Source organism: Pipistrellus kuhlii, unplaced genomic scaffold, assembly GCF_014108245.1.
Source record: "Pipistrellus kuhlii isolate mPipKuh1 unplaced genomic scaffold, mPipKuh1.p scaffold_m20_p_11, whole genome shotgun sequence".
Classification (NCBI taxonomy): Eukaryota; Metazoa; Chordata; class Mammalia; order Chiroptera; family Vespertilionidae; genus Pipistrellus; species Pipistrellus kuhlii.
The window spans coordinates 37,349,905-37,363,356 of record NW_023425416.1 but is presented as its reverse complement, the minus strand read 5'-3'; the positions used below and the strand labels follow the sequence as shown (position 1 = coordinate 37,363,356).

Below are 13,452 nucleotides of genomic sequence, written 5' to 3'. Positions count from 1 at the left end.
CATGAAATGGACTTGAGATCTCAATTGACAGGTTAACTATGAATATTGGAAATTATTCCCTTCTGTACAAAAGTAAAACACTTACAAAAAATTTTTATAGTACTTTAGTTTGTTTGATTAAACAAAAAGAGCCAGTGAAAGTGCTCTTCATATTTTAAAACAATACAGCGTTTATATAAACATTTATAAACTTTTAATTATTAAAAGATTTATGAGCCACTTAAAACCCCCAATTTAAATGAACTATTATCACCCTGCCAAGCCAAAAAAAAAAAACACAGGGTTGCAGCAAATTCAGAATCCACTCTCCACTTCCTGTTTATTTATGTACCAGAAGAAAAAAAAAAATATTTTCCTGTCTTTTCGACCCAAATGATTTCTCAATTTAGAACATTTGTCCAGAAGAAGAAGAAGAAGAAAAAAAGTTTTCTTCTCCTGCAGGAACTATTACTAGGAAAAACCAGATTGCCATATCAGCTGTTTCAATGTGACCAGCTCTGGAGGTAAATCCTAGATGTTGAGATTTTTATTTCCTTTAAATGACTAAGATCCCACAGCATTCTTGAGTATATCATTCCACTTGCTAATCCTTAGTTTGCTTAAAGACAACCTCAAAGAGGACAAGTCTTTTGCAGTGAAGGGTAAATTCTGAGGTAGAAGACAGAAATTGCAAAAAAGGAGCTTGACTTTGACCACCAAAGGCTTATCTGGTATAGAATATTTCCCAAAAGTGTACATGAACATATCATCACAAACCCTATATAATGAGGTGCAAATCATTATACTAATCCTAGATAATAAAAGCATAATAAGCAAATTGACTGAATGGGTGAACAGTGGCACCACCATCCAGAGGACCATCTGGTACCACACTATGACACCCATTGATGCCAGGCCAGCCAAGGCGTGTGCGATGCGATTGGTCGGGGGCCTGGCCATCGCCCATGATTGCCCTATAAAGTGAGGCCCAGGCCACTGGCCAGTGGGGTAACCAATGGGAGGGGGGGTCCCACGATCACCCCAAAGAGGGAGGCCCAGGACACTGAACAGCGGGCTGTAGTGAGTGGGTGGGTGGGGCCTCCCTTTGAGAGGGAATCCCCGGGTCCCAGGTGCCAGCAGAAGAGAGAAGCTGATGCCAGCAGCCAGGAGAAGGAAGGCTTACTCTTGCAAGAATTTCGTGCATCAGGCCTCTAGTAGAATGTAAAAACTTATACTACTGTGTGCATTACCACATATCTGCTTTATTATGTGTCACTGGTTACTATATGAATTACTATATATTTAGATCTAATTTCTGACAAAAAAAAACATCAATACACTGCGGTCCTACTATGTGTAGAGCTCTGTGCTAGGCATGGATAATAAATCTGTGGTGAAAGACAAGCCCCAGCCCTCCTGGAGTGTATAGTATGACAGAAGAGGCGAACATCAAACAAATGAGTCCATAAATAATAAGTTAGTTACAGTTTAGAGCTACAAAGGAGAACAAGAGAAAATGCCTGGCTGATCTAGTTTGCTTGCACAGGGATATGCAAAACTCACATTAACAGAGTTTCCATTTTTCCACAAAACTTTTTTTAGAAAATTTTTAATTGATTTTTTTTCCCTGAGAGGGAGGGATCCAGAGAAAAACATTGATATGAGAGCAAAACATCAATCAGCCGCCTCCTGCAAACCCTTTAGTGGGGATTCAACCCACAACTAGGGCATGTGTCCTGACTGGGGGTCAAACCACCAACCTTTCAGATGACACCCAACAAACTGAGAGCCACACCAGCCAGGGTATTTTTCACAAACATTTTTCATAGGCTTATTTCAAGTTCCCTGGTTTTCATAGTCATCTACGTTTGCCTGGAACACTCTTCTTCCCTTCCTCATTGAAAACTGCTCACACCTCTATAAAATCATCTCTTCTAGAAACCCTTCCCTAAATGTGTCACAGGGATGGGAGGCTCCTCCTCTGAGCCCATCAAGCTCCCCAACTGCAAGAATCACAGCACATAGCACATAGCACAAAAATCCTTGCCCCTTCATTCATCCCTACATTCAATAAATATTTACTATGTGCCTACAATGTGCTTTCTAGAAACACTGGGAATCAACATTAGGAACAAAATACATAAAAACTTTCCATTTCCTGCATGTACAATTTAATTCTGAGTTCATTCTGATTTTGTTTTTGTAGAATAGGGATTAAACTACAGATCTCCTATTTACCTCAGAGTGACATTGTGGAGACTAAGGAATAGGTCCATGAAAGGCCTTTAAATATGTTCTGAGCTCAAGACATTGTTACCTAAGGTGTGTTTCCCCCCTATTTCTTGTATAAGTTAAGGCAGTGGTCGGCAAACTCATTAGTCAACAGAGCCAAATGTCTACAGTACAACGATTGAAATTTCTTTTGAGAGCCAAATTTTTTAGACTTAAACTTCTTCTAACACCACTTCTTCAAAATAGACTCGCCCAGGCTGTGGTATTTTGTGAAAGAGCCACACTCAAGGGGCCAAAGAGCTGCATGGGGCTCTCGAGCCACAGTTTGCCGACCACGGAGTTAAGGCAATCACAAATTAATATGCAACACAAAAGTTTGCCCCTGTATTTGCTTCACAAGAAGCTGCTCTCTGAGTGGGATTAGGAGGCTATGAGACTTGGCCTCGAGGACACACCAAAGCAGTCTACTCAGATTTGACCCTGGGTCACAGCTCAGAAAGTTTTGTCCTTAAATTTAGAAGTTGAAAATCTAAGCAATAAAATATCCACACACCTTTAAAAAAAAAACACCTTTAATTCCTATCTATTCCTAGAACCTGTCTCTGGAAGATGTTTAATAAATGTCTGGTGAATGAGAGAATAAATAAATTCTCATCGTGGGTGGATTTTTAATAAGGAGAATAGGTCTATAAGGGGACCTACTCCTCTGGTTCAGGTACTATAGCAATGATCTTGATGCCAGGCTTCAGCATTCAGTTTTAGCTACGACACGGGCAGACGCTGTCCTGTTTCTGTGATTGCCTTTCGTATGTGATATTGTTCTTGGGGCCCCGATATGGCAGCAAGCCTCTAACTAGAAGCAACCAGCGGGGCGGGCAAAGCCAACAGTGTTCTCCGAGCAGAGCATAATGTTCATGTTTATCCAGGCCAATTAAAAACAGAAAAAGCAATGTCGTTTGAAATGGCCTTGGTCAAATAAAATCACTGAGCACATTTAATAGTCTTTACTCAAAACTCTAAAATTAAGCATAGACATCCATCTTCTTGATTACAAAACTTTCGGTGCCTGACCACACTGCTCGCTAGCTGCCAGAAAAAAAACACACACACACAAAAAAAACAAAAAAACCAGCCCAGCAGCCCAACTCTACCATGGAGCAGAGGGCTCCCTTCTTCAGAGGCAAGGAAAACAAAGGCAGATGAGAAACTGGACAAAATTAGCCCCGAGGGGCCGCGGGGTCTAGTGGAGTTGAATCTCTTAAAGGCTGCTTTAAATAGAAGGCTACCAATGTGACCTTGAGCAAGCATTTCCTCTGCGCCCTAGCGGAGAAGGCACGCCATCGTGGCTGCACCCGGCCTCACCCCAGGGGCCTGCATGTGGGCTGGACAGGGGCTCCCAAATGCTGGCTTGTGGATGGGAAGTTTCCACCCATCAGTGGCAAAGCAGAGAGAACAGGGACAAAGCACCAGTTGGGAGCGTGCCCATGGGTGGGTCCCCTCTGCGAACTGTCCCTTCTTAGGAAAAAGACCAACTTGTGAGCTCTTCCTTGTAAAAATGTCATTTCTTTTATAATGTTAAAAAAAAAAAAATAGGGTTGTTTTTCTTTTAAGTATGCCCCCACTAGTTTTTGTTTGTATTTTGTTGCCCCATGAAACCCCCAATCTAGACCACAACATGCCTTTCCTGCTTACCTTCTGTCTCAAAGTGGCTGAAGCAATGGGGTAGGATTTCACCAAAAGGCATAAGATTACAATCCTAGCCCAAAGGCAGGCTGTGTGACCTTGGCCAAGTTCCTTAACTTCTCTGAAACTTGGTTTCCTCCTCTGTAAAATGGGGATTATAAAGTGTACCCCCTTGCAGGGCTGTTGTAAGAATTCAATTAAGTATGGGTATAAAATGCTCAAGTGCCTGGGTTAGAGTAGTTAGCCGACAAGGGCCATTTTTCCTTCCCCCCAGACTTGCAAACACCAGGGACTCCCCTGCCATAAGAGCCATCTCTAACAAGAAATCAGTTCACTGTTTTAGTGTTCCTCTTTGGCAAAGCACTGGATTCAACCTGGTGGATTTGCTTTCATTTTGCAGATTTGCTGAGGCCCAGACAAGGCAATGGATACAGCCCTCAGTCGGAGAAATGCCCCCAGGATCCAGTGTTCAGTTTCTGACCTAAAATACTTTTCCTTATTCCTCACACAGATGATTCCTTCTCAGTCAGGAGACCTCACCTGACCCTCTGTCAAACCAGATCCTCTTCAAGTATTCTTTACCTTACCATTCTGTTCATTTCTCTCCAGCTTTGCATTGTTTATCACTCACCTGCTTGTACAAGACAGTAAGTTCCGAGAGAAACTTGTCTATCATGTTTACTGTTGTATCTGCTGCACCTTGTATAGGCCCTGAGACTTAGTAGGTGTTTAATGAATATATGCTGAAGTGATGACGGAATGGTGAATATATTAATACTAGTATTTGTCCAAAGAGATTTACGTACCCATAAAACCGGGGAATAAGAGAAGACCCCATATAATCAAATGCTAGCTCTGGTATTCTCACCTTATTGCAAAATGACTCTGGCACTTTTTTCCTCTTAAGAAATGCAACTGTATCTCCACCCATTGGATCTGGACTTGACCAGGTAACTGGTTTGATCAATGGGACATTAGCAAAGGTGATGCAACCAGGGGTTTGCACATTGGTGATGTTTTGTCTTACGGATGGGAATCCATCCACCACCATGTGAACAAGTCTAGGCTAGGCTAATGGATGAGGAACAACAACATGGGAGGAGGATACAGTCATCCTGCCAAAGCCACGGTCATGTGAGTGAGGCCATCCTAGGCCTCCTGGCCCAAGCCAAGTCAGCTCAGGCAAAAAGATCTACACAGAATTATAGTAAATAATAAATGTCTTTTGTTTTAAGCCAACAAGCATTAGGGTTACTTGTTAAGCAGGAAGAGCTAACTGGCACGGCAGCTCATAGAATACATTCCCCAAACCGATCAAAAGTAAGATGCCAGGTGCTTTGGAAAGCAGCTCACTTATAAGAAAACTAGAGGCTTGGTGCACAAATTTGTGCACCGGTGGGGTCCCTCAGCCTGCAGGGATTGGGCCAAAGCCAGCTCTCTGACATCCCCCAAGGGGTCTTGGATTGCAAGAAGGTGGTTCTCGAGTGATGCACCCAGGAATCGGGCTTCCTCCTCTATGGTTCTAGGTGCATCACCCAAGAACTACAGTTGCCTAGTCACTGCAGCTTGGCAGCTCCTGCATTGAGTGTCTGCCCCCTGGTGGTCAATGTGCATCATAGCTACTGGTGAGACGTTCAATGGTGGGATGGTTGCTTAGGCTTTTATGTATATAAATTAGTAATTTATCTGATCTTGGGAGATAAGGAAGTGGGAGCTGAGTGAGAACAAAGGGGTGGAGGAATACCAGACAGGGAGAGTGGTTTAAAGCTCCCTCCGTGAAGCCCTGGGCAAATGGACAACCCTTCTTAAGCAAGTTGGGGGCGGTAAGGGCAGCATCCCCAGGCCTGCAGTCTACTGGGACCAGCTGGCCTGCCACCTTTGGCCCAGGTGCTTTGCACTCTCAGTTCTGAGTTTTAGAAACTGTAAGAAATGACGTATCATCATATACTTGAGCAGATGCCAGGAAACTAGGCCCAAGAGCCAAATGTGACCCACTGCTTGTTTTTTGTAAACAAAATTTTATTGGAACATAGCCATGCCCATTCCTTAACATATTGTCTATGGCTGCTTTCACGCTGCAGAGCAGAGTTGTTGCAACAGAAAGCCTATGGCCTTTAGAGCCTAAACTGTTGACTATCAGGCTCTTTACAGAAACAATTCACCAACCCCTTTACTAGGGTAATCAGGGGAGGTTCCATGGAGTGGTTGGGTTTAAGCTGAGACTTAAAGGAAAGAGTGTTCCTTTTGGTATAAAGAAATGGGAATTTCTGAAAGAACATTACAAGAACAAGTACTAAGATTGTAAGCTGATGTTACATCACCACGTGCAAAAGTCATTATATACGTTAATGCTAATACAAATAATATCTAAGCACATATCCCACTTGATATGTGCCAGGTATTATTCTTCTTCTATGTGCTTCATAGTCATTCATGTTATCTTCATGGCATTATTATCTTCATTTTTCCAAACAAGAAGAGAGACACCAAATTAAAAATGCTTCCCCAAAGTCACATAGCCAGCACGTGGCTGGCCAGGATTCAGACCCTGGCATTCTCACTCAGGCTCCCGTCTCTTTGAAAGGTATAAAAATGAAAACGTAAAATATGACCAAGGCCTAAGTTGTGCATAGATTCTAGCTGTGAGCAATGAAACAGCGTCTTACATGAAAATCAGCTTTATTACTATATACTACACTCCCTGTTCATTTTATGTAGTCTTTGTCCTCTGCAAAAAAAAACTGTCATTGCTGAGCTGGAAATCCCCCTACACGGGGCATCTCTATGGTGCATCCGGTGGTTATGTTGCCAGGGTGATGCTGTGTCAACAAAGTAGCCACTGGCCATTCCCATGGACCAGAACCTGCTCATTAAACCTGAGGCTGAGACTGCCACCTGCTTCCTAGAAAGAATGTTCTCTTCCCCAAACAATAATTGATAAGCTCGTCGTGGTAACGAAAGGCAGAAGCCACTTCTTTAAGATGGCCGTTACTTCTTAAAATAATCAGCTGGGTTCTGTTGGGAGTCCTACATTAGAGCAGAGATCAAAGGATAGGCCGGCTCTTACAGGTCTGCCAGGGCCCCAGGTGCTGGTCAAAGTGGTACCAAGCCTGGGATCCATTATGAACAACCAAATTAAAGATAGGCAGAATTCCAGATAGAAGTTGTCTCTTGACTCATTACCTTATTATCACAAGGGAGACATTCCTAACAGACAGTTTCCAATAAGATTAGCCTTTACAGATTAACATAGCTTAAATTTACATCCCTTTTCTAGAGGGCATTTTGATAATTTTTTTGTATCAAAAGCCTTAACATTGTAGAAAGCCAATGACCTAGAAATGCTACTTGTACTAACTTACCTCAAGGAAATGACCAGATACATACTTTGAGTCTATACATTAAAGCATTAGGTTATAACAGAAAACCACCGGAAACACCCTAATTGCACAATAGGTGATTAAATAAATTATGGTATAACCATAAACCACTACATTTATAGTATAACCATAAGATCTATACAGCTTGCCCTAGCCAGTTTGGTTCAGTGGATAAAGTATCGGCCTGCGGACCAAAGGGTCCCAGGTTTGATTCTGGTCATGGGTTGCAGGCTGACCACCCCCTCCCCAGTAAGGGGTGTGCAGGAGGCAGATGATCAATGATTCTCTCTCATCGTTAATGTTTCTATCTCTCTCTCTCCCTCTCCCTTCCTCTCTGAAACCAATTAAAAAATAATAACTATACAGTTTAAATTGTGGTCATGAAAGATTATTAAAAACCAGGTTAAAACCAGTGTGCAAGGTAAAATTCTATTTTTTTGTAAGAAACAAAAATAGCAACATCAAATACACATAGAAAAACAGGATTAGTAGGGAATTTCTCCCAGGGTGGAACTATGGCTGTTTTTGTTTTGTACTTTTTATACAATAAACTCTGCTCTGCATTGGTAATTTAAAAAAATGATAATCATTCTTTTCCTTTGGTTATTACATTATAGTTTCGCATTCTCCTGTTTGTCAGTTCTGTGAATTTTGTCACTGCCTTTTCCCAGCAAGCAAAAAATGCTGACTGACCAGGCTTTTCCACAGGGAAAAGGCAGTCCATGTTTTCAGAGACCCACCCCCAAGGCAAAAATCCTCAAATTTGACAAGTAACTGGCGAGCTCATCTGACCTCACTGGGCTATTGCTCTGTTAAAAAGACTTATCAGAATATGACTTGGAACAGCTTAATCAAGTGTATCCAAGTTGTTTGTGCTGATATGGGTTATGTTTTCATTGGGGGTTTTCCTAAAAAGAGTCAGAATCCTAAATTAAAACAAGAGATTCAGGGAATTAGCTAATGGCTGATTAAAACAGTTTGTATTATACCATGAAGATTGTGGGCCAGCTTGATCTGTACGGCCTGGAATCTGGCATGATGAGAAGAGTCATGCTGGGTAATTTCTTTCCTAGGCCATAATGGGATCAGGTAAACTGAGTTCACCCTCCATAAGATTTCTGGACATGAGATGAATTAAATGTTTTTGAAATTAAGGAGTGCCTTTTCATTTAACTTTCAAGTGAATAGTAGAAGAGTGTTATTTTGTTGTCTTGTTAATCCTAATCCAAGGATATTTTTTCCAATGATTTTTAGAGATAGTAGAAGGGAGCAGGAGAGACACACAGAGAGAAACATTGATGTGAGAGAGACTCATTGATTGTTTGCCTCCCACATAAGTTCTGATCAGGACCGAGGATCGAGCCTACAACTGAAGTACTACACACCCTTGACTGGAATCAAACCAGGGACCCTTTGGTCCATGAGCTGATGCTCTGTCTACTGGGAAAAAACCTGCTAGGGCTAGAAGATTTTAATATTGCACAACCAATTATTTATATATTGGACAAAGTGAACTGGTATTCTGAAGCCTTTCCAAACCTCAGGACAAATTTAAATTCAGTTAGAGGTTATCAAATAATAAAGCAATAATTAAATACACAAATATCCATCTGCCAACTGGTTGCTGTGTTAACTTTCCTGACCCCTCTATCTGAGACTACTGAAGGAAAGAGGATTCCTTAAACCCAACCAATTCCATAGCCAGAGATATATACCTAAGTCTTTAATGAATTTTCCCTAACTGGCCTTACCCTATAAAATAATATTTATTCAAACGATTTGAAAAAAGGGGAAATACACCTAGTTTCATTGAGAGGCTGAGTGACATTTATGTGTTTGTTCAACCCCCTCTCTATGACAGGTTGTGTGTGAGATGCTGGGCAATAGAGTGAGGCCTATCCACGGTGTATAATAGGCCATTAGACATGCAGTGTGGTAGAGTGAATGTAAAAATAACCCGTTTTCCGCCTCCTGTATTCCTGCCTCTTATAATATGACTTTGCAGCTCCTCTAATTGAGAAGTTAAGTTTATGTTCCAACCTCTGGAGTATGGACTGGCCTGATGACTTGCTTGGGCCCAGGGGACATGTCCGTAGTGACTGTGAGCCACTCCTGAGCCTAGGCTTGTGTGCTCCTGTTCTCTCTCCTGGAATCCTGCCTTCGTGAATGGCCAGGGCCAGCCCAATGGGAATGAGATGCCACATGGAGGAGAGCTGAGCTGAGCGGAGGGTCCCCAGCCCGCTTGCCAATCTGCAGCTGGCCAGAGATACACCATTGATAGACAAAGTACCTAGAGGAGCCTGGCCTAACGTGCTGACCCAGAGAATTGTAGGCTAAATAAAAAGTTATTGTTTTAAGCCACTTGGTTTGAGGATGGTTTGTTACACAATAGTGCCTGACCAATACACACAGGAACAACAAGTGCTAGCTCTGACAAACCAAATACAAGGTGCCATAAAGCACTTGATGGGAGCACCTGTGAGATTACTGCAACCTGTTTACCATTACCAATGACTCCTGCAATGTAGGTATATAAACCACGGACCTGAACACCCATCAGAGAGAACACAAAGAGGCTGTCTATCTAGGGAAGGGCTTCCTCAAGACAGCCATAGTTCCTTTGAAAAACTGTCTACGGATGAGTTGGATTGGCCTGTGAAGTCATTCTTTGTTTCTTTTCTTTCTCTCTCTCTCTCTCAAAAAAAAAAAAAAAAAAAAAAAAAAAAAAAAAAAAAAAAAGCTCTTTCACTCAATTAAGCCTGTTGGAATCGATAACAATTGTCTAGCTTGATTCAAAGCAGCCATATCCTCCCTGACACATGTTCAGCCTCCACCACTCTGGAGAGGCTGGGATTTTAAATCCAGTCCCCCTGAATTTATGACACACACACAGTAGCAAGTCCCTACAGGCTGAAAATCAAACTGTAATTCAAAGGCCATGGGGCTGAGGAAACAGCCAGGAGATAAATCCCAATTTCAACCTCGGATTCTCTGCAAGTTGATTCAGTGGCCTGTCAGTCATATTTAAAAATAAAATAAAACTACAGAGACACCCGGCGGCACGTTTTAAAGAGAACCAGGAGCATGCTTTCTAGAACTCCTTCAAAAGGCTCTTGTTACCTGAAAGGGGCTGGTATGTGTTATGGTAAGGGCCCGAGAACACGGGGGCCCCATCCGTCACCTGCAGAAGTTTCTGAATTTTTAACGAATGAGATAGAAGGAATGAGACGGTGAAAGGCCACTGAGGCCACCGTGCTGATGGAAGGTGATGGTACAGAGGTCAAAGCAGCCCGTTTCTGGAGCTGGGAGGTCACGGCCACGGAGCATGTAAAGAATGACAGCATGCTGGGCACAGGGCCCTGGGAACTCACCTTGCAGCCCTCGCACGCGCTGACCCCATAGTGGTACCCCGATGACTTGTCCTGGCAGACGAAGCAGGGCTTGTACACGCGAGGGGGAGGAAGCGGAGACGGCGGGCTCGGGACGAGCTCCTCAGAGCTGGTGCTCTGGGTTTCAATCGCTGCAATGGAGATGGGGAGGCGGGAGAAAGAGAGAAAATGGATGTCAGTTCATTTGTGTTTTGCCAGTGAATTCACGGGACCTCTGCCCCAAATGCAGCACCAACACCCGCAAAGACAGGCCCACACTGGGACACTGACATTGATGGGGTGCTCAACAGTTTGCAAAGTAACCCCATGTGTCTCTGTCTCCCATTGCAAGAGAGACAATTTTATCACCATTTCACCCTAAAGAGAAACAGTCAGAGGTGTGCAGTGACGTGTCCAAGATCAACAGGGCAGTGGTAGAGCCAAAACAGAGTCAGATTGTGTACTGCAAACCCCAGGCTCTCTCTACCCTTACCTTTCCCCTAGCTTCTCATTGAGATAGAGTCTCAGAAATAACTTGTTTGAGTCTGTTGTTCATTTAACCAAAAGCAAGTTTCCTGTGGATAAATGAAGAAAATGCCCCAAGTTGCCATTCTTCAAGCACATGGGGAGGGCCTCTGGCATGCATCCATAACCGATCTTCATTAATAATTATATTGGCAAGCCCTGCGCTACTCAAAGAGGGTTCCCTGATGCATCAGCATGACTTTAGAACTTAGTAGAAAAAACAGCATCAGGCCCCAGCTCAAATCTATGGAATCAGAATTTGCATTTTAACAAAATTCCAGAAGAGTGAATGTACAGCTAGTGTTTAAGGACCCCAGGTTTGCACTAATAATGGCACAGAGTCATGCTGATCTTTAGTCTAGATTTAAAAAGATGGAATTCCCCCATTTCATTGTTTAACCACTCAAATTCCATGGGAAATAGGAATTCGTAGAACTTAAGTATTCTATTATACCTACTTTACATATTTTATGTACAAATAAAGCCCAGCCCTATTCCTATCATAGGCAAAAATGCTGATAAAGTCTGATGGATATAGGAAAAGTAATAAAGTGATCAATAAATGTTCTAGAATCTTCTAATCTCTGAATTACTTGACAACAGAAGATTTCTCAGTTGTTTCACTGTCCCTAGTCTCCTACAGTAGATATTCTGCTGACTGAAGTGTCCTATAGTCAAACTTTCAGCAAGTTGAGTCAACTCATCCACTAGACACACTTAATTAAACCTCATCTCGCAATCCTGCTATCACACCAGGCTATGAATTCACCTCAACTATTGCAATAACCTCTTCACTATCTACTTCTCTATGCCGGAGTCCATTCTTCAAACAAGCAGTAAGATAACTCTTCAAAAAATTAAAATCAATCCCTTTCACTTACCTTCCCTAAAGCTCTTTGATAATCACAAATTAAATCAAAGCCCAACTCCTTGCTATGTCCTATGAAGCTCTCCATGATATGGCCATTAGCAATATCAATGATTCTCCTAACTCAGTGGTCGGCAAACTCATTAATCAACAGAGCCAAATATCAACAGTACGATTGAAATTTCTTTTGAGAGCCAAATTTTTTAAACTTAAACTTCTTCTAATGCCACTTCTTCAAAATAGACTCGCCCAGGCCATGGTATTTTGTGGAAGTGCTACACTCAAGGGGCCAAAGAGCTGCATGTGGCTCACAAGCCGCAGTTTGCTGACCACAATCCTAACTTACAAACCTCTAAACATTTGGCTTCTATTCCATCTCTTGAATAGGACAAGCTCTTATTCCAACTTAAGGCAAATTAATATTTGCTTCATGAAAATTTTTAAACTTTCACGCCTCTGGTTCATTCCCACCTCTTAGATCTTAAAGCAAAGTTTTAAGATCTCAGAGAAGACGTCTCTGAATAAAATGCCCTACCCCATTCCTCCAAGCCATTATTTATTTTAATTTCTATAAAACTCTCTAACTTTACAAAGTTTGTGTGCATATTCATATTATAATTCTGCCACACACTCCAGGATGGGTTTAATGAGGCCAAAGCACTTATCTACATTGTTTACAACTGTGTTCCAGGCCTAAAGGAGGTCCTGACACATAACAGGTAAATAATCGACAAGTATTCCTTGAATTAATAATTCCTTTTCTTTACAAACACTAAGTGCCCCTTTAAGTCATGAAATTATAAAATTGGAAATCAAATAGCTTTCCTATGCTCATTTGCTTACTTAAAAAAATAAGTATCCCTTTAGAATAGAATCAATTGTTATTTTCGAATTTTTATCATTCAAAAGAATCTTGGAATGAATTCATTATATTAGCACGGGTCTAGTAGATAACCCTATGAGAGTCTTCATTAGTTAGACCAGAGGTATCTGGAATGAAAAAAAGCCCCTATTCTGCACAGCTTGGCACAATTATATCAAATGTTCTACAGATGGGTTGGCATAGGAGATGTCCCGAAAGCTTATCAGATCACTTATTAGGCTGTAAAGCCAAAAACATTCCTCATACTTATCAGCTTCACCGAAAGCAAATAAGTAATAATGACATCAAGAAGAAAACAGTACTTGTTAAAAGTACAAAATAATATATCACTTTGTTCAAATAAACAAAAAAACTAACAACAGCAACAACAACAAAAAACCACACACACACACATACAAGTTCATATACAAGTTTTTCACCCAGAGAGAAACCCTGTTATCTTGGCATACCCCTTCCAGGCCATTTTTCTATACATGCAAATGTTTTGGGTTTGTTTACTAAAATGGAAATGTACTATAGATTCCATTTGGGACT

The 13,452-nt window shown here is 41.8% G+C and overlaps 1 protein-coding gene across 7 annotated transcripts in view; it reads right to left on the bottom strand.

Annotated features, from left to right (window-relative positions):
• Window positions 1-13,452, bottom strand: part of RARB (retinoic acid receptor beta) — a 617,794-nt gene that overhangs the window by 95,915 nt on the left and 508,427 nt on the right. For all 7 annotated transcript variants that reach the window (XM_036431628.2, XM_036431630.2, XM_045579325.1 and 4 more), the window contains one exon: window positions 10,646-10,794. In XM_036431628.2, coding sequence (XP_036287521.1) covers window positions 10,646-10,794 — 149 coding nt within the window. The remainder of the gene's footprint in view (window positions 1-10,645; window positions 10,795-13,452) is intronic.